Genomic DNA, 20,697 nt, shown 5'->3' with positions numbered 1-20,697 from the left:
GCTTGGTGATAGGCGGCTCACAGGACAGCAGCTTCAAGCACAGCTTAACACTGGTCGAAGTAAGGAAGTGTCGGTTTCAACTGTGAAGAGAAGAGTTCAAGCTGCAGGTTTGACAGGTCGAGTGGCAGTAAGAAAGCCATTGCCAAGATGGCAAAATAATAAAAAGAGGCTTGCCTGGGCCATGAAGCACCCACCGCCAGTGGACTACTGGAAACTGGAAGAAGGTCTTATGAACCGATGAATCAAAATTTGAAATCTTCGGTTCATCACGCTGGGTTTTTGTACGCCGTCGAGTAGGCGAAAAGATGGTTCCTCAGCGTGTGACACCAACTGTCAAACATGGAGGAGAAAGCGTGATGATCTGGGGCTCTTTTGCTGGATCCAGAGTCGGCGACTTGCACAGATTGACTGGCACCCTGAACCAAAAGGGCTACCACAGCATTTTTCAGCGCCATGCAATACCCTCTGGTCTACGACTCGTTGGTCAGGGGTTCACCCTACAGCAAGATAACGACCCAAAAATACCTCCAGGCCATGTCAGAACCACCTTAGAAGAAAAGAACGAGATGGTAGGCTTCAAATCATGGAGTGGCCAACACAGTCTCCAGACTTAAACCCCATCGAGCTGATTTGGGATGAACTGGACAGAAAGGTGAAAGCAAAGCAACCTACAAGTGCAACACATTCGTGGGAACTTCTGCAACAGTGTTGGGAAGAACTTTCCGAACAATATTTGATTTCCATTGTGGAAAGAATGCCACGAGTATGTTCGGCTGTTATATCTGCAAAAGGTGGCTACTTTGATGAGTCAAAAATTTTGATCAAATTTTGTTTAACAAAACGATTCCATGATTTATTTATTTGTTCTATGCTTTAATTTCATAGTACATTGAAACATTAAACTGCTTAAATTTCAGTAAAAACTTGAAAAATGGGGGTGTTCTAAAACTTTTGACTGGTAGAGTATATTAGCTCTGATTATTATTATTACACTTGCCTCAAAGCTGTCTCGCCTGGGTTCAAATCTCAACCCAGCTATAAACTGCCATCCTGGTATTTCACAGGCTGGTTGATTCATCAATGTGTGTGCTGTCCCTCGGATGGACGTTAAACTGGGCATCCCATCTGCCGGCATTAGTTAGTGGATATTAAAGATCCCACAGTGCCCTTCAGGAAGAGTAGGCGAGTTATTGTCGGCACCGTGAACAAATTACAAATTCCTGCCTTAATGACTTCGGGGAAGGAAATGGCAAACCTTGCCATGAAACTGCTTCGGCAGCACCGACGCTCTGTAAATACACTTTGGTACATCACAATCAGACTTGTTATTGTTGTTTTCACTCCTGGTTTTGAATGCAGTTTTAAGTAAAGAAACTGTTTTCTGTTGTTAAAAGTTCTCCATTGTTTTGTGTATTGCAGGCACCCATGGCTGACCATTGGGCAGACGTGATTGATGGTATCAAGATCGAGGTTGTCAATCGCGATTGCCCATTGCCTGATAAGTTCTTCTGGATAGCCTGGGTCGTTAAGTTGGCAGGTCCGTTCCACTGCAAAAACTTCTTGGTATTTGTGAGGCTTTTGTAGCTGCATTAAAGTGTTTGTTTGTTTTTTGATTTGAGTTGTTTGTCATTTCTCAGGCTACAAGGCACTGCTTCGTTACGAGGGCTATGAGGGTGACTCGAGCAAGGACTACTGGTGTAACCTGTGTACACCTGACGTCCATCCTATAGGGTGGTGTGCGACCAGCAACAAAGCCTTGGTGCCTCCCCAAAGTAAGTGTTGTGTTTCCTCACTGGAAGGTGACTGTGTGTGAACACTTGGTTATGGAACGGTGATGGGCAAACATCTCGGTGACTGGCATGACGCACGACGCGTCGGTTTTATTTGCAATTCCTTATGATGTTGTTTTATTATTTTTATTATTTATTTATTTGTATGAAACCAAATTTTTTTTTTTGGACAAACTCCTCCACCACACTAACCCTCATTTTTGCGAACCTTCCTTTTCTTCGCTATCGTACAGCAATCATGCACCATTGCTCAAACTGGAAGACGTTTCTCATCAAAAAGCTCACAGGGTCCAAGACGTTGCCTGCAGACTTCCAGATGAAGGTAAGCAGTAGCTTATGAGCACGGGGCGTGCTCTCTTCTGAACAACGGCGTTCCCTCTCTGACGGCATAATGTCGTTCCCCTCTCCAGATGCAGGAGAGCCTAACGTTCCCGTTCAAGAGCGGCATGCGTCTCGAGGTGGTCGACAAAGCACAGATATCTCGGGTGCGTGTTGCCATGGTGGACTGTGTCGTGGGAGGGCGCTTGCACCTCAGGTACGAAGACTCTGATGTGGGGCCCTTTGCGCCATTGGGATTGGGTGATGGCACGTTCGGGGGAGAAGTGGAAGTGGAAGACTTTTGGTGCCACATGCAGAGTCCGCTCGTTCACCCTGTCGGATGGGCACAGTCTGTTGGACACAAAATCAAGCCGTCAGGTGAGGCAGGGCTGCAAACCGTGTGTGGAGTAAATTATAAATGTGGACCTTATTGTATAGCTGTTGCCATTCGCTTCGCCATCTAACATTATTATTATTATTATTATTATTTTGTACTGAATGGATTGAGACGACATAAATGGAAACGAAATACAAAGTTCAAAAACTTAGATCTCATCGATCTGATAATCATCGACTGTTTCATTTCACAGCCTTGTTTGAAAAAGCGATGAAAGTTGTATCATTTTAACAGAGAATGCAATTTCGGTGAATTTCACAGCAATTTCTGTGTTGACGGCGGTGTCTTTCTTGCCTTTGGGGATCCCTGATTGTATGTGATGTGAAGTAAGAGTTGGCCAACCATGCACCAGACAGTCGGTTGGAGTTATTTATTTTTTCCCATGTGTGGCGTTCGGTTTTCGTAAATGCGAGGTTGTTTTGCAGTGCTGCAAGAACCTTTGTGGTTTTGGTTCGATTAAAAACTTTTTCAAAATTATTTCACACCCTAGGCTATAAACGGGTTAAATTGGAAGTTCGGTCATCGTCATCGTTCAGATGCAGTGCAAGGCTGCGGGGTAGTATCATTGGCCAAGGGTATGATTGTGCTGCTGATGCAATGCCCTCTGCTTGTTAGGTCAGGAATTTGTAATCTGTTCAGGGTGCTGACGTTTGCTTTTTACCCCTCAGCCCGAATTGGGCTGAAAAAGGGGTATTGTCGTCACAGGCGTTGTCCGGGCGTCTGTCAACTTTTGGTTTCCATCAATTTCGAGGAGAACGCCTTGTCCGATTAAATGCATTTTTGCAGTGTGTGTGTGTTTTGGAGTTGAGTCGAGGAAGGTTCCTTTCGAAAATGGGCGCGCTGCGATTTTTCACTAGCCGCCATGGTAGCCATCTTGAAGTCTGATTTTCGATGACGTCCAACGTGCTCTAACTGACTGCATCATCGTGATATCACCGCTTACTTTTACAATGCATGGGCTGAGGGGTTACGCCCGCTTTGCGGAGCTTTTTTTTTTTTTGTATACCAAGTCGAGGCTCGTGGAAGAGCTAATACACAGAAACATATAACGAGGCAGGAGACTAGAGAGGCGGGAGAGGGAAGCAAAAAATAGTGGGGAACAAAGACAATAGGATATCTGAAAGGGAGAGGGATGGGGTGGGGTACACGGGGTAAACAAGATCGTACTACAGGGACTTTCCGGAAGGAAAATGGAATATGAAGGAGGTGGGTTTGGGGTGGATTAACAGGGGTAGTAGAAATCAAGATTTTGGATGGGGGAAGATATGAGATGGTGGTGAACAGCTGTTTTGAAGACCTGGAGGGAAGAATGGGAATGAATAGAGTGAGGGAGTTTATTCCAAAGGTGGGGGAAAAAAGAGGAATGAAAGAGTGAAGGTGAGCAGTGATTCATGATTTTGGTAGTTTTACCAGTCGGGGGTTGTTGGCAGTGTGACCACTCCTTTGACTGTGACCACAGTGTGCAGCCAAGAAAGGTGGGAGGCAGGAACACCAGCCCAGAGGTGAGAGCAGTACTCCATCAGGCTGCAGACGAAAGCTTTTGTTTGTGGTCAGGAGCTCAAGTGGGCCAAGGAAGGACTTAGCACGATGGAGGATTCCCAGTTGGTGACTGGCTTTGGAGGCCAGGTTGGCAATGTGGCTTTCCCAGGAAAGATCATGGCAGATAGTGAGACCCAGAAGAATTGTGCATGGACGGGAAGAAGGGTAAGCCTCAGGGAGACCTGATATGACAAGACTGATGAAAACTCACCAAATAACCCAAATTTTGAAACAAAACTGAACTCGGAACACACCGTAAACATGGAGGCAACCTGACAAACACCGACCTGAATGATATCTTTGAGATAGTTGGCCAAGACCCCTGGAGAGAACCAACCATTGCCTCAAAAACCAGAACCGGATAGCTCACGTACTCCTCACGAAAGACACCGTGGGGTCTTTAACATCCACCAACGAATACTGGCAGACGGGACGCCCGTTGAAATGTGCATCGAGTGATGCACATGCATTGTGTGTACATACATTGTGACGTGAGTGTGCATAGCTCGAGAGTCTAGCTCTAGACCATCCTGTTAGCCTGGTAGTTTGGTGTAAACATTGCATTAATGGAACACATTGCGTGTGGCTTTTGCATTTTCTGTATTGCTGAGTGACCTGGTGACAATTTGGACACATCTCGTTTGTAAATCCACTTGATAGCGTTTGAACACTGCTCATTGGTCAACTGGTGAGATTTACGACTTCCCCGTGTATGCGGTTAAACTCAACCAAAGAGTTGGTGTCAAAGCCACCCAATGCTTGCCTCTTTATACATTTATCGTTTTTAAAAGACTAGTCTAATAATATTTTTTAGGTCATCTCTATCATCTCAGTAGAGATGACCTAATAATAAGTCTCGAAGTCTGTCCGTACGTCCGTACGTCCGTCCGTCCGTCCGTTCGTACGTCCGTCCACAATCAAACCGAGTGGAGACAAATAACCAATAGTGGAATGGATAGAGGTCGATGAGACATGCACAACGATATAACTTTCAAGGTCGTCCAAGGTCGAGGTCAACGTCATGAGGCTGTCAAAGTTGTGAAAATCGTCGATTTCAAATCGTATCTCCTCCCTCATTTATGAAGAGAGATCAAATGTTATTTGTGATTCAGATACTACGGACTATTATCTAGAACAACACGAGCCATTTTTTTGAAATTTGCTCTCGTTCCGATTTTATAGCCCTTCAAACTTCGCTCTGATTCCCCGTATGGGCCGTTCATTAAGTACATACAAAAATAAAAGTATTAAATTGAGAACCGGAACTCTCCGAGACAAATATTACATTTGAAGCTTTTGTCAGATCTAACTAAAACAATGGAACACAAGTTTATATGCACACTTACTTTCATTTATGACATTAACATTGTCTTCAATGTCAATTTGTACTTTTATTTTCATAAATGACGTGCTGTGATATTAAAAGAAAAAGGTAAATTACACCGCTAGGGACTGCATCGTCATGACTTGCAAACATCGGTTCATAAGAACTGCTGGCTTTGCAAGCGATTGGCGATGTATGAGGGGGGTGGGTGGTTGGTCACTAGCCTGCATACAGAGGGGGGTGGGTGCGTGGTCACTAGCCTGCATACAGAGGGGGGTTGGGTGGTTTTGAAACCCGGAAGTAGAGCGTACGTACTTTATGAACTGCCCGTATTCCAGTCTGGCACGGAGTTACTTTCGACCTCTGGCAGAGATGACCGGCACTCCCGCTCGGTGGTATTTTTTTTTTTTATAAAGCATTGCAGTGAAGTCTGATCCAAATAATTTTAAAGCAATATATGTATTTGTGTATTGTAATCAGTAAACTAATACACATATTAAACTAGAATGGGCACTCGGTAGAGCGCATACCTTCGCCTCCGCTACTTTTTTGTTCTTGGCATGAGAGTGGGGGGAACAGAACAGTGAACATTTTGGTGTTGGTTTCATGCAAATCGGTTTTGATTTGACCGTGTTGTGACAAAAACCGCATATTTTGAAAGGTCGTGACCCCACTGACCTTTGACCCCCAACCGCTAACAATGGTAATGACGTAATTGTGTCATGTCGCCCATTACAAGATTGGGCAATGAATTCTGAACATTTTGGCATCGGTTGCATGCCAATTAGATCAAAATTGACCGCGCTATGGTAAAAATACGAATTTGACCTTTCCGTGACCTTGACCTTGACCTTTGACCCGATCGCTCCCAAAATCTAATCAAATGTTCCTCGGATAATAACCCATCATCCCACCAAATTTCAAGCGATTTGGTTTAATACTTTCTGAGTTATGCGAATAACAAACACACATATTCACAAATAAATAAATAAATACACAGCGACCAATACATAACCTTTCACAGAATGCGAAGGTAATGAATGGCAAGCGTTTAGTATAAACAGGCGAGCATTGGGTGGCTTTGACACCATCTTAGGTTGAAATAAAAAAAAAAAATTAAAATCATTTGTTAATTTCAACTTCACTACACCAATAGTATACCCCAAAGGGACCTCCATGCCAAATCAGCATCCGAGTACACATATTAAATGAATGGCAAGCTTCTAAAAAATAACTTGCACCAAAAACTTTAACGTTGATGTGCTACAAAAAGTTAAGGTCAAAACAGGTCAAAAATTTAAAACATTTGAAATTATTTTTTTAATTTCAACTTCACTACACCAATAGTATACCCCAAAGGGACCTCCATGCCAAATATCAGCATCCTAGTACACATATTAAATGAATGGCAAGCTTCTAAATAACTTGCCCCAAAAACTTTAACATTTTCACGCTCACGCTCACGCCGGGGGTATCGCTATAGCTCTCTGTTCTTCGAACAGGCGAGCTAAAAATGAAAAACATCCAAGTGAGAGTGTGTGAAACACTCATTAAAAATTCACACCTGTGCAAGGGACCGAACCTTTTGGACTGCACAGAATGGAAACTGATGAGTTTGTTGAAAGTACTATTTTTTTACTACATGAAAAGTCTGTGTGTCCGTGTGTCCATGTAAACTGCACCCTGCTTTATAAATTATTATGGACTAATCCTTGGTCTAAACTGGCTCTTTGCCTTTGCTCTGATCATTTTCCTATAGGTGGGGCCAAGAAGCACAATCACGACATGGACGCAGGTCACTACCTTTTTCCTATGGTGAGTAATGTGGCAGCAAAAGGAGATGTTGCGAGTGTGATGAAAGTGGTTATTGATGTCTGTCGGTTTTGTCATGCATGTTGCGTGCTCGGTGCAGGTTAAGGAAATCTCCAAAAGTGATGAGCAGTTCAAGGAGGGGATGAAGCTCGAAGCTATTGACCCCCTCAATTTGTCCACCATTTGTGTTGCAACAGTTAGAAAGGTGAGTAAAGGCTTTGGGGTCCTCTGATTTACCTACTTGGGGAGACTAACACCATGCTGGTCTAAATTGCACAATGTGGCCACCTGCTTAATGTGGCCAGCTCAACAGAAAGGGTGACTGTGTAGTGCAGGTTAAACCTTTACGGAGCAGGATACTGCGAGTGCACATCCTGATTGGTCAGGCACTTTGCTTACAGTACAACCATGCCTCCTGCTTGCACAGCCAGTTTTGCTTGTTGCATTGTAAATGATGTGCCTTTTCATTTATTTATTTATTTGTTTCTGGCCTTTCATATATTTGCACATGGCATCGTTTGCTTTGAAAGTTTAATGATATTATTTGCAAATGTTTAGATGGACGTTTTTCTTTTTTTCATAGGCCTGGTGATTCAAATTGAGTTCCTCGGTTGCACTTTGCTTTCTAATCCCTTGCCAAGTTTCTCGCCGATGAACGCTGAGTGTTTTTATATGATATCATTTCAGTGTTTGTATGCAAAGTTGAGGCTCTTGTTGGAGTGAGAACATAGAACGGATCACGATGTAATGGAACAAAGGGAACAGTAGAAAGAGGAGGAGGGAAACAGACAAACAGCAGGGATGAGGGACAAAATAGAGGTAGATATGCACAAATTTGGGAAAAGGTGGGCTTGGGGTGGGTTAATGGGGGATGATCTGAGATGTCAGCCATCTTGAGGACCTTGAGGGAAGAATGAGATTGAAGAGAATGTGGAAGTTTGTTCCACAGGTGGGGGGAGGAATGAATGAATGGAGGTGAGTAGTAATACTGGATTTTGGGTGTTTAACAAGAAGAGGGTTATTGGCAGACCACATGCACCCTGCAGACACCTGAAGGGACAGAACCAAGATGGGGCAGAGGGTGCAAGACCAGAAAGGAGTCTGTAGAAGACAGAGATCACCGACAATAATCTCGAAGGCCTTGATTTCTACGGCGTCAAGCTGAGAAAGTTGAAGCAGGGGAACCAGCCAAGGGGGGGGGGCAGTACTTCATCAAGTTGTGGATGAAGGCTGTGTAGATAGATGAGAGTTCAGGTGTGCCAAGGAAGGACTTTGCACAACAGAGGGTGCCCAGTTGGTGACTGTCTTTGGAGGCCAACTTGGGAATTAGGTTTGCCCAATACATGCCAGGGGCAGTCCATACGTAACCTTAAAATGGCGATATAAATTCGAGAATGTAACTTGTGTAGTTGTAGACAGCATATGTTGTATCTATGGGTAAGAGTCATGTTTTGCCTGTTTTAGATCTGCCAACATTGAGTGTATGACGTCAGGAGAGCAGTTCCAAGATGGTGGCTCCCTTTGAAGCATGCACCAGGGAGGAGCAACGTTCTGTCATCCGTTTCTTGGGAAGTGAGTTTGTGAATCCCAATGAAATCCATCGCAGAATGAAGATGCAATATGGTGACGCATGTACACCTGCTGCAGCGATAAACGACTGGGCCAAGAAGTTTAAAAGTGGAGTTCTTTCAGTTCGGGTGTGAGTCGTCTCGGCATCCACCTTGCAGACACTTTGCGGAACCCCAGCACATCGTGAATGATATGTTGTGTTGAACCATTGCTAATGTTCAATTCGGAGACCACTTCATCCAGTGTAATGCGACAGTTTTCCCTTAGCATGTGCTCAACTTCTGCAACCATTTCTGGTGTGTCAGCTGTGTGAGGCCGGCCCGAGCGAGCAGCGTCTGCCACACTGGACACTCCACTTTTACGCTTCCTGTTCCAGTCGTACACCTGCTGCAGTGATAAACATGCGTCACCATATTGCATCTTCATTCTGCGATGGATTTCACGGATTCACACCCTCACTTCCCAAGAAATGGATGACAGAATGTTTCTTCTCCCTGATGCATGCTTCAAAGGGAGCCGCCATCTTGGAACTGCTCTCTTGGCGTCATACGCTCAATGTTGCCAGATGTAAAACAGGCAGAACATGACTCTTACCCATAGATATAACAGATGTTGTCTACTACTACACACATTACATTCTCAAATTCACCCCCCGAAATCCGGATCAGTGGCTCCGTTTGATGTTTAACTGATGATGACCAAATAATCTTTGTCTGTTTGACAGTCACCGGGCCGAGGCCTCTGTGTTGGAGCCGATGCTTTGGTGTGGACTGTGTCCAATGGGGATCGGCGGAGTGCCGTCCATGTTGTTGGAGATGCAGCATTTCAGAAATGCTCGCTTGATGATGTCCGGTATCTCCTCCCACACCTTGACGATACAGCTGCAGATAATCGGAAGGCCGACCTTTCTCATCCTCCCGATGAACGCCGGCAGTCTCTCAGCCAACGTAGCGACGTTAGTAATGGAGAAAATTTAACTGAGATGGATGTGGCCAATGCTCCTCAGAATCCGGGAAAATCTTGCGGGAAACACGTCATGGAATGTTGATTTTCAACTGATGAAAATACCAAGTCCCGGAAATAGGAAAGTTCGTCTGGTGGTTCCACTGAGATGCAGCTTATGTTCCTCGAAACCTGGATCAGATACAAAGGAGTAATCCACGGGAAGCAAGTTAGGAACCGCTGATGGAAACGAGGAAACACGAAGAGAACCAAAAGAACTGAGCAGCACTGGTACTTCTTAACACTTCACCGTCCCACGTGGCTCCTCACTCTCGTGAGATTCTTCTTCCTTTTAAATCCATTTCCTGCTCTCGTATGGAAAAGTACTCGGGGTCGATTGGTTGTTCCGAGTTGTAAAACATGCCCCACTATCCAGCACTTTCTAGCGTAGCGTCAGCGTGTAAGGAACACGCTTGTTGGGTTAATTCTGCCTGCACCAGATGTTCATGTAGTAAATGATGCTTGTAAAAAGAGAGTCACCACTACAAGTCCCTCGTCTATCCAACCCTTCCACTGTGCAACAACAATGACGATGGCTGGAAACTTGTCTTTGGGCAGTGTCTTCCTCTTGAACACGACATACGAGGGAAGCTTGCATGGCAAGCTTATTTGAGTTGGGTGCTCCGTTATTGGACTTGAGCTATTGTGAATAATTTGATGTGAGACCAGGTGGTGTTCTTCTTCTGTGTTCAGTGGTGTTTTGAGAGCCGCGAGGCTCTATATCCGCCACGCACCGAAATTCCGGTTGTCTCAGTTTTTTTATTTATTTAATTTCTGCACACGGTTAATAAAACACGACAAACTCTTAACCTGAACCGATTTTTCAAAATTTAAATGATGGAGTTGAGCTTAACAGCAGTTCTTACTGCTCCAAAAAGTTAATTTCGAACATAACTGAAATTCAGCATCGATTGTTTTTGAGACTGATTTACTTGTTTTTATCCCCCGCCACGTGGCGGAAGGGGGATATTATGACCCGGGTCGTCCGTCCGGCTGGCTGGGCGTCAACATTTATAGCTGTGAGTGCGATAACTCATAAACTGTTCGCCATATCGATTTGAAATTTGGGTCACATATGTACCACCTGAAAAGGAAGAACCCTATTGATTTTGGGCGTGGCCAGATCCAAGATGGCCGACTGGGGCGGTCGTCCGGCTGGCTGGCTGGGCGTCAACATTTATGGCGTCAACATTTATAGCTGTGAGTGCGATAACTCATAAACTGTTCGCCATATCGATTTGAAATTTGGGTCACATGTACCACCTGAAAAGGAAGAACCCTATTGATTTTGGGTGTGGCCAGATCCAAGATGGCTGACTGGGGCGGCCATCTTGAAAAAAATGTTTTTTGTAATAAATGGAAAACCACTTATCTAATTTCAATTATTTTTCAATGGCGGGGGATTCCCCATCCCTGATGGTATATTTTTATATATTTATTTTATTTTTTTCTATACCCATGTATTAACCGCACCCCCAACTTTTACCTTTTTTTGCCGGTTAAAAAAGTGTGGTTTATACGGTATTTTATTTTACTTTGTTTCACACATGGATGCATGCCACAGCAACAGCCTCATGAGCATACACACACCATTTCCCCGTTCAAATCGCACGTCATTCCCCAACGGTTGTTTAACTTGAGACCCTCACCATACTCACCACGACACTACAACCTTCGTCCAAATCACCACAACGCCTTCTAAAAATCCCCACAGTAACCAATGCTCGACCTCCTCACAACGCTTCAACGTTACATCCTTGTGACGAACACCATCGCGCTTCACCCACCTCACCACAACCCTGATGAAGCACAATGACCATAGTCGGCACCCAGGACCTTTGGGATGCCGGGGAATGGAGGACATCACGGAGCCTATGAGTCGGAGCATATTGGCGTGTAGCTCGAAGTGCAAGTATGTACTGGGGTCCGTTTAACGTTATCTCAGTAGCCCTGGCGCTCTGCTAAATAATGACCCTCACTTGGAGCCCAGCACACATTCATGGCTGGAGAGCACTCCCAAAATCCTGCAGCCCATCTTGATCTCAGAGCTCTGTTGCGTGGCTGAGTTTGTGAGTAATTGAGGCCATTTTTGGATTCAGTCTGGTGGGGCTACTTCTTGGGGAGGCATCTACGTGCCAATAGCAGCGCTTGGATATGCCTACAGGGTATTTTGATCCGATTTTTGGCTCCTTCGCCCAGGCTCTACAAAATAGCTGCAAACGAGTCGAGAGATCAGTCGCCAGGTCATCGGCGCTCTCCTTCAGCTTCGTTCTGCAGCCAGTCTCTGTTAGCATTTACATTTACAGACTTTCTCACATGCCACATTAAGCTATTACCTCACATGTTCTGTCTCTCCCATCTTGTCTCGTCTACTGTAAACACACGAATAGTAAGAGCAACTACAAATATGTACTCCTTCACTCTTCCTCTTCTGCATTACATTCACATCCAATTTACACTTCATTTTCACTTCCCACTCATACGTCACAGACACCTATAGTTTTCTTCCCCCCCCCCCGCCCCGTCCTCCTGAGCAACTGGGAAGCGTGGGCCCATCGGCCACGCCAGGTAATGAAAGAGGTCGTAAACACCTCGACTGCCTCTCGTCTTTCTAGCTGTCTAATGTCCTCGGCTGTGTGTCTGATGGCGCTTGTATTGCTTGCATAAGATAAGATTGTGGAAGTTAAATATCGGTTTAGCTCTTCCCTGTGTCCTCTCTTTTGTGGATAATTGCATTTCTTTTGCCGCACCTCATCAATCCTTGCTTTCCCCTGCTGTACACATTGCTTTATAAAACCTTTTATTACTGTGCCACATGACCTTTCCACGCCCTTGCTTTATTAATAAATTGCCCTCATTATAAATGTACCCAGCTCGTTCTGTCTTTTCCTTCATTGGTCCAGCGTAGTCTGCACTTTAGTTTAGCCGGGAATTTCTACCCCATTAATTGGCTCTTATTAGCCGGTGCATACTTGGCATCTCTGTCTGGCTGCATCTGATACGGTAAATTCCACTTAAGTGCGCATCGAGAGCATGTGACCCTCCCCCTCCCCCTTGGTAAGGCCATCCAAAGGCAAGTTATCACATGGAGTAGTGTAACCCTGCCAGAGCTGGCAGTTCCAATCGGCGTTTGTGGTTGCTTTGCAACCCACCGGTGTGCGGCGTTACCTGTGCCTCGCGGCCTCAGGACCATGCGTTCATGAGGGACCCGAGTGCTTCCCCTCATGGCGAGCCTCAAACCCCGGATCCGTAACAATATCGTTGAAGTCATATTTTACATTGTGTAATTTCTGTGGGTACCTGTTATTATTCCTGATGGTTACTAGTTGAGAATTGAGAACACATTGCATGACGACAATGCGATATAAGCAAAACTTTTGAAGCAATCTCTTAACGTCCAGGTACTGAAAGACAATTTCCTGATGATTGGTATTGATGGGATGGAAGCGGCAGATGGAGCAGACTGGTTCAGTTACAACGCTTCTTCACCCTCCATTTTCCCTGTTGGATACTGTGAGCTCAACGAAATCGAGCTGACACCCCCACGAGGTCTGAGCACTTTGGTTGAATCTACTGAAGTTTTTGAAACGCCTACTTGTTTAAACTTCCAGTGCCAGCGGTGTGCCGTTGACATTTTGTGCGTGTGAATTTTTGTGCGAGTAGGCTACAGCAAAAGGCCTTTCAACTGGTTTGAGTACCTCCGGGACACGAACTCTGTTGCTGCACCTGTTGGCCTCTTCAACAAGGTGCACTGGTTTCTTTGGCATCAGATGAAGGCTTTCAGTTGAAGCATAGGACGGCAATAGCATAGAGGAAATTATCGCCCTTTCCCCAGGAGCTTCCTAAGCATGGCTTCTTGGTGGCCCACAAGTTGGAGGCCGTGGACCTCATGGAGCCACGCCTGGTATGCGTCGCGACGGTGGTGCGTATCGTGCACCGTTTGCTACGTGTGCACTTCGATGGCTGGGAGGATGATTACGACCAGTGGGTGGACTGCGAATCGGTGGACCTTTTTCCGGTCGGCTGGTGCGAGATGGCTGGTTTCCAACTGCAACCACCCACATCCCCAGGTGAGCTGTAGCTTACATCCGCGTGCCGTCTTCCGGCGCTTATTTTCAGTGGTTTTGCACAGTGGGGAGGGGGGAGGGTGAGATTTCCTTGACCATAAACTCATTACAATAAATGATATTTTGTTTCCTTGACCATCACAATAATCGCTATTTTGCAATTTATTTATTTTTATTTTCTTTCCACAGTCCCTGCCATTACAAATCCCATTGGTGTTAAACAGAAGAAAAAGGGAAGATCTCAAGCTTATAAGGGTCACAAAAAAAGTGAGTTCACAATGTAGATCAGCACGGCCACAAAAAGGTACACAGTGGAACTGCAGACTTGCCACGTGAGCTGTACTGTGTGCATTGCAGAGAGAAAGGTCTCCATTGGAAGGCGCCCGCTGCCCTATGCCAACCTAACCTCACCATTGGAACCCAGTCGCAGTCCTCTGTACCCTGGAGATGACGACATCACTTTTAACACCTTTGCCGGGCAAACACAAAGTGATTTTTTCCAGCCAACGGGGCTGCTTGATGGGAGCACTCGGGGTAAGTCCCACATCTCCGAAAAAGAAAACATTTGTTTTCTTCCCTCCCCACTCCCCACCGCCCCCACAATAATGCAAAGGGGTAATTTGCTTGAATGTTAAGTTGAAAAAGTTTGCAACATTCAGCATCCCTTGCCTTTTGGGCCAATTGGTTTCAAGTTTCTATGATGGAGGTTTTTGCAGTTGGAGCATCACCAGCAACATGGCTTTGTCATCCCCCTCCACAGACCTGACGGTGAAGGATGACACCGAGTTATTGTCGATGGCTGTCATGAGTGAGCCTTCACTTCCCGGCAGTCGGAGTGGTTTTGGAGTCCTGTGAGCAAATGGGTCACACAGCGCAGAACAAAAGTCCATTTTCATAAGAAGACCTCTTTTGGGTCATTTGGACCCCGTCTCTTGGTGGTCCCTTTATCCCCAGATGTTATGGTGTTTTATTTAGTTACTGGTTTATTGAAAGAATTGTAAGAAAAAAAAAATTATGTTTTTTTTTTTTTACAAAAAGTTCTACACCATTTTTTATTTTCTGGAACATGAGACTTCAAGTCATGGAACTTGTGAAACTCCAAGTTGGGCAGCCAGCAGGAAGGAGAAACCTACCTGGAAACGTGTCTCGCACCCTTTCTCCTTGGTGGGAAATTGCTTGTTTGTGACGTTTTCCCATTGCAGTATGTTGTTCATTTCTTCTCTCCGTTTTGTTTCCAGCTTGTGCTGGAGCCCAAGGGACAGGTGCCGGACCAGGATCATAGTCTTTTGTTTGCTCTTGGAAAACAGCTCTGGGTGAACCGATGGCACCATCGGATCACTCGGATCCTTTTTTCCAAGTGCTTGTCATGCTGCTTTAAGCTATAAATATGATGGTCCACTCAAATATCCTTTTGTGTTTGATATTTCCTTTTTTTAATCGTTAATGTTAGCCATTTGTATAACATGCTTGTTGTTATTATTGTTGATATTGGTTCGCCTCCCGTTTGTTGAGGAAAGACTCCTGCGAACACTGCAATCTCTGGTTGTAAACAAAAAAAAAAACAAAAAAAAATTTTTTTTAAATATACTTGGTTTTTTTTTTCCTTTCCTATTTTGTAATGTGGTGTAAAAGTAAGCACTTTACAGTAGGCCTGTGTAAATACCTCATTCGGTAACTGGCTGGTCCATAATGTACTGGGTCGACGTGGTGATGATGCATTCGTGCTCGATCATTTTTCCGGAACGCTTTTTCAGGAAGAAAAGGGGATTTGTATTTTTCGGTTTTGCTACAATTCCACACTGGTTCCACCAACGGCTTTGCCAATGTGGCGCAACACCATTGAGCATGCCGTGTCGTCGGTTCGGTTTGGGTTTGGCTCGTGTCCACCAAGCGAACCGTGCTGCAATCTGAGGAGCTCATCTGAATGTGCAGTCGGAGTTCTGCTGCCCTGGATAAAGGTCGTTTCACAGTCTGGTTAAAACACACTGCTGAAGCTGGAACTACGAGGGTCTGTGCCGAGGCTGTGCGATCTATCTATAGTAACGCCGTGCTCCGGTCCAAGTGGCCTGTTTGTTAATCCGAGATGCCAGACCGGGCCGTCGAGCTCTTGGCATGAGTTGTGCTGATTGAGACGCAAAAATAGATTTGTTGTCAGTGGGTTTGACTTGTGCCATTTTTTTTGTTTGTTTCCCTCCATGACCCACGCTTGTGAATGTGAATGGTTCGAGTCATCGCTGGCTCGAAGTGGATGATCTTTATATATTTTGATTGGTATTTCTTTTGCGGTTATGCCACGGGCTAAGTTGCCGGTTGGTTCTCGATCCGCTTTGTTGCGAAGGGGACACTGGGAACACAAAAACAGCAAACCTTTCGGGGGGGGGGGGTTTCCAATGGTGTGAAAGATTTGGGTTTTTTTAATTTTATTTAAAACTTGATTGAGGGATTGGGTTTAACTTGCATTTGTCTCACTGCATGTCATGGTGCATATACTTTTTATATGCTACAACAGCTGTAACAATCTTTAAAATAAAAAAAAAAAGTATTTCTGTATGAAAAGGTGCTTTCTGTATCCTGTTTCCATGGCAAATAAAACTCAACTTGTTTTGCAGTTTGGTGTGGTTTATATGCATTTGTTTTAAATGGATATTTAAATTTGTTCATAGCTTCCTATGGGCTGGCAGGATGGAAGAAAGGTATGCACACTTGCCTCTAAGTTGTCTAGCATTGGTTTCAATCCTGACCCAGCTGTAAACTCTCATCCTGGTCGTGGTGTTTCACAGGCAGGGTGACTCATCGATGTGAGTGCCATCCCTGGGATAGACGTTAAACAAGGCTTCCCATCTGCCAGCATCCGTTGGTTGACGTTAAACCCCATGGTGTCCTTCACACCGACACTGTGGTCGGAGATCGAGATATTCCTTTGGATTTATTAGAGGTCGATTATTTTATTTCTTTATATAATATGTAGACCTACTCACATCTATCACCTGTGAATGGAGGGAATAGACAATCACCTCTCACCTCATCAACTAAGCCCAGATGGCTGGGATTATAAAAATCAATTGACACCTCCCATGCTCTTCCAGCCATAGAAGCTGCATAAAGCAACCAAGAAGACCTACGCAAGGCAGATGATTTGCTGTTGCAAACCCTTCCCAGAATTCCTCCATAGGTATAAAGACGCTCACGAATAGCACACACATGAGAATCCCAATGCAACACACCCCCTCAGCTGCTGGATCAGTTTTATCGCTTATTGGCAAATCATCAGCGAGAGCGCAGACAGCAATGCATACCAATGAGGCTCCCAAGCATCGACCACGTGCAAATGTCAAAAGCAGTTGATCTAATCAGATTCATTGGATGTCTGTGTTTGTTCATGTTTTTTTGCAAGGACCACAGGACTGACAACCACCAACTTTGACCAACACAGCCCAAGTCCGATCCGGGAATTGTCCGAAAGGTATTTTCATCCATCACCTGTCTTTAAAGATCACTTTTCTTGCTTTTTCATTTATATGCAATCTCATTGGTGAACACGCGTCACGTGACATAACATGGCTGAGCACATCTAATTAGTCGAGCTGTGTCTTCCACCCATTCCACCCATGTAACATGTGGTGAAGTTTAAATTTCCTCCGTTGAACAGTTTTTGATGTACACTCAATATGTTCTATATCACATGGTCATGTAACATGGGGTAAAGTTTAAATTTCCTCCGTTGAACAGTTTTTGATGTGATATAGAACATATTGAGTGTACATGGTCATGTAACTTGTGGTAAAGTTTAAATTTCCTCCGTTGAACAGTTTTTAATGTACACTCAATATGTTCTATATCACATGGTCATTTAACTTGTGGTAAAGTTTAAATTTCCTCCGTTGAACAGTTTTTAATGTACACTCAATATGTTCTATATCACATGGTCATGTAACTTGTGGTAAAGTTTAAATTTCCTCCGTTGAACAGTTTTTAATGTACACTCAATATGTTCTATATCACATGGTCATGTCACGTGGTGGTTTAAATTTCCTCCGTTGAACGGTTTTTGATGAACACTCAATATGTTCGATATGAAATGGTCATGTAACATGTGGTGAAGTTTAAATTTCCTACGTTGAACGGTTTTTGATGTACTCTCAATACGTTCTATATCACATGGTCATTTAACTTGTGGTAAAGTTTAAATTTCCTCCGTTGAACGGTTTTTGATGTACACTCAATATGTTCTATATCACATGGTCATGTAACATGTGGTAAAGTTTAAATTTACTGCGTTGAACGGTTTTTGATGTACACTCAATATGTTCTATATCACATGGTCATGTAACATGGGGTAAAGTTTAAATTTACTGCGTTGAACGGTTTTTAATGTACACTCAATATGTTCTATATCAAATGGTCATGTAACATGTGGTGAAGTTTAAATTTCCTCAGTTGAACAGTTTTTGATGTGCACTCTTAAAATGCAGACACGTACGTTCGTGACTGATTGCTTCACCCCATTTTGCTCTTTGCACATGCGGGGTCATAAACAAAACAAAATTGCCACCACATAACCCGTCTATACAGGCCATGTTGACGGTTTCCCTTGGGTTTTTGTTATAGGTGTGTGTGTGTGTGTGTGTGTGTGTGTGTGTGTGTGTGTGTGTGTGTGTGTGTGTGTGTGTGTGTGTGTGTGTGTGTGTGTGTGTGTGTGTGTGTGTGATGACAATATGAGTTTCTTTCAGGAACTTTGATTCAGGAGGAGGCCATCAGAGCCAGCACTATTATTACCAACCTATGGTTGTTCCTCCGTCCTCCACCCTTTTAATTGCTGAGCGTCAAGCAAGGTAGATTGTCATCTTCCTTGCCATTGCTCGGGTGTTTGGTATGTTCGGACGTGGTTCAAACCACCGACCTCCCAGACTCAGATGCTCTATCCATTCCACCACCGAATATGGTGTGTGTGTGTGTGTGTGTGTGATGCACTCTGCATTAAGTTATAGCTCCCTCTGCCGTGCTGCATTTCTTTAGTGATTTTCCTTCAAACCAAATCACCTGGTGATGTTCATTGCTGGAACACTGTGACTTTCAGCACCACTCTGTGTGAATATCAATCGGAGGGAGTGGTCACCTCGGTACTGGTTTAACCTGAAGCTGAGCAGGTTATTGTTTGTGAAACTTGCACTTCCACCAAACACACTGTGTTCCTGGCTGTGAGTGTTGAAGGATTTAATTCTGGTTTTCATTTTCATTCCTTCAACCTTCGATATACAGTGCCTTCAAGACCATATTCACACCCCTCGACCTTTTCACATTGTGTTGTGTTACAGCCTGATTTTAACATGGAACTTTTGTCACCGATCGATACAAAATACCCCATAAATGTACAAATGGAATCTTTTTTTTTTTTTAAATCGACTTTTTTTCCAAATTAAAAATGAAAAGCTAAAATGTCTCGAGTCGATAAGTGTTCAACCCCTTTGCTATAACCCTCCAACTTGAGCTCAGGTGCATCCAATTTCTTTCCATCACCCTTGAGATGTCTCCACAACTTGATTGTCGTCCACCTGTAGCCAATTCAACTGAATGGACATGATTTAGAAAGAAACACAGCTTCCTGTACAAGATCCCGCAGTTATCAGTGCATGTCAGAATAGAAACTCCACCATGAAGTCCAAGGAACTGTGCGTCGAACTCTGACATAGAATGGTGAGAAGGTTTAGATCTGGGGAAGGTTAAAATACAATTTCTAGAGAGTTGGAAAGTTCCCAAGACTACAATGAGCTCCATCATTGGAAATGGAAAGAACATGGAACTACCCAGACTCTTCCTAGAGCTGGCTGTCCAACCAGACAAGAAGTACATTGGTCAGGGAGGTGACCAAGAATCCAATGACCGCTCCGACAGAGCTACAGAGTTCCTTGGCTTATATGGGAGAACCTGCCGGCAGGAAAACAGTCTCTGCAACACTTCACAAATCTAGGTTTCATGGGAAAGTGTCCAAACGGAAGCCACTCCTGAGAAAAGGGCACATGACGACAACTGGAGTTTGAAAAAAAAAAAAAAAAAAAACGCACGTGAGAGACTCTGAGAGTGTGAAGCAAAATATTCTGTGGTTTGACGAGATGAAAATTGAACTCTTTGGCCTAAATGCAAAGCACTACGTCTGGCAGAAACCGAGCACAGCTCATCACCCATCGAGCACCATCCCTACCATGAAGCAAGGTGGTGGCAGCATCACGCTATGGGGATGCTTTTCAGCAGCAGGGGCTGGGAGACTTGTAAGGCTCAAAGGAACAGTGAATGAAGCCAAATAGTCAGATCCTTGAGAACCTGCTTCAGAGTGCAAAAAGACTGCGGTGAAGATTTACGTTCCAAAAGGACAATGACCCCAAGCATAATACAGCCAAAGGAACATTGGAATTGCTTCAGAACAAGAATGTGAACGTCCACGGGTGGCCCAGCCAAAGCCCAGGCTTGAATTTCATTGAGCATCTGTTAAAAGACTTGAAGATTGCTGTTCACCGATGCTCCCCATCCAACTTGACAGAGCTTGAGCGAATTTACAAGGAAGAGCGGGAGAAAATCCCCAAATCCAGATGTGAAAAGCCAATGCAGACATACCCAAGAAGACTTGAAGCTGTAATCGCTGGCAAAGGCGTTTCAACAAAGTATTGATTCGGGGAGCTGAATACTTCTGCAGAGCACATACCTCCATCACGTAATGCCTGAATCATGAGAACATATCGGGCCCATTACATTTTTGAAATATCGTGCTATACAGTACTCTATCGTTTTTGGCCCTATCGCTCAATGGTGAAAAATCACTTTAAAAATTAAATAATTCTCGTATCCAGATCCAGGTTTTCACCAAAATCGAATCGATTCGTACTT

General features: G+C 44.4%; 1 protein-coding gene across 1 annotated transcript in view; it reads left to right on the top strand.

Annotated features, from left to right (window-relative positions):
• MBTD1 (mbt domain containing 1) overlaps nt 1–16,426 on the top strand; it is a 30,850-nt gene extending 14,424 nt beyond the window's left edge. The window contains exons 7-18 of the mRNA XM_085863111.1: nt 1,420–1,537; nt 1,638–1,772; nt 2,024–2,112; nt 2,201–2,486; nt 7,128–7,183; nt 7,281–7,385; nt 13,153–13,300; nt 13,415–13,497; nt 13,587–13,821; nt 14,008–14,085; nt 14,176–14,352; nt 14,579–16,426. Of these exons, the coding sequence (XP_085719237.1) occupies nt 1,420–1,537; nt 1,638–1,772; nt 2,024–2,112; nt 2,201–2,486; nt 7,128–7,183; nt 7,281–7,385; nt 13,153–13,300; nt 13,415–13,497; nt 13,587–13,821; nt 14,008–14,085; nt 14,176–14,352; nt 14,579–14,673 (1,605 nt within the window). The 3' untranslated portion in view covers nt 14,674–16,426. The remainder of the gene's footprint in view (nt 1–1,419; nt 1,538–1,637; nt 1,773–2,023; nt 2,113–2,200; nt 2,487–7,127; nt 7,184–7,280; nt 7,386–13,152; nt 13,301–13,414; nt 13,498–13,586; nt 13,822–14,007; nt 14,086–14,175; nt 14,353–14,578) is intronic.
• Nucleotides 16,427–20,697: the final 4,271 nt, after the last annotated feature.

Source organism: Eptatretus burgeri, chromosome 17, assembly GCF_056783735.1.
Source record: "Eptatretus burgeri isolate ZD-2024b chromosome 17, Ebu_testis_v1, whole genome shotgun sequence".
Taxonomy (NCBI): Eukaryota; Metazoa; Chordata; class Myxini; order Myxiniformes; family Myxinidae; genus Eptatretus; species Eptatretus burgeri.
The sequence above is the reverse complement of the archived record's forward strand: the minus strand, read 5'-3'. Positions and strand labels throughout refer to the sequence as shown.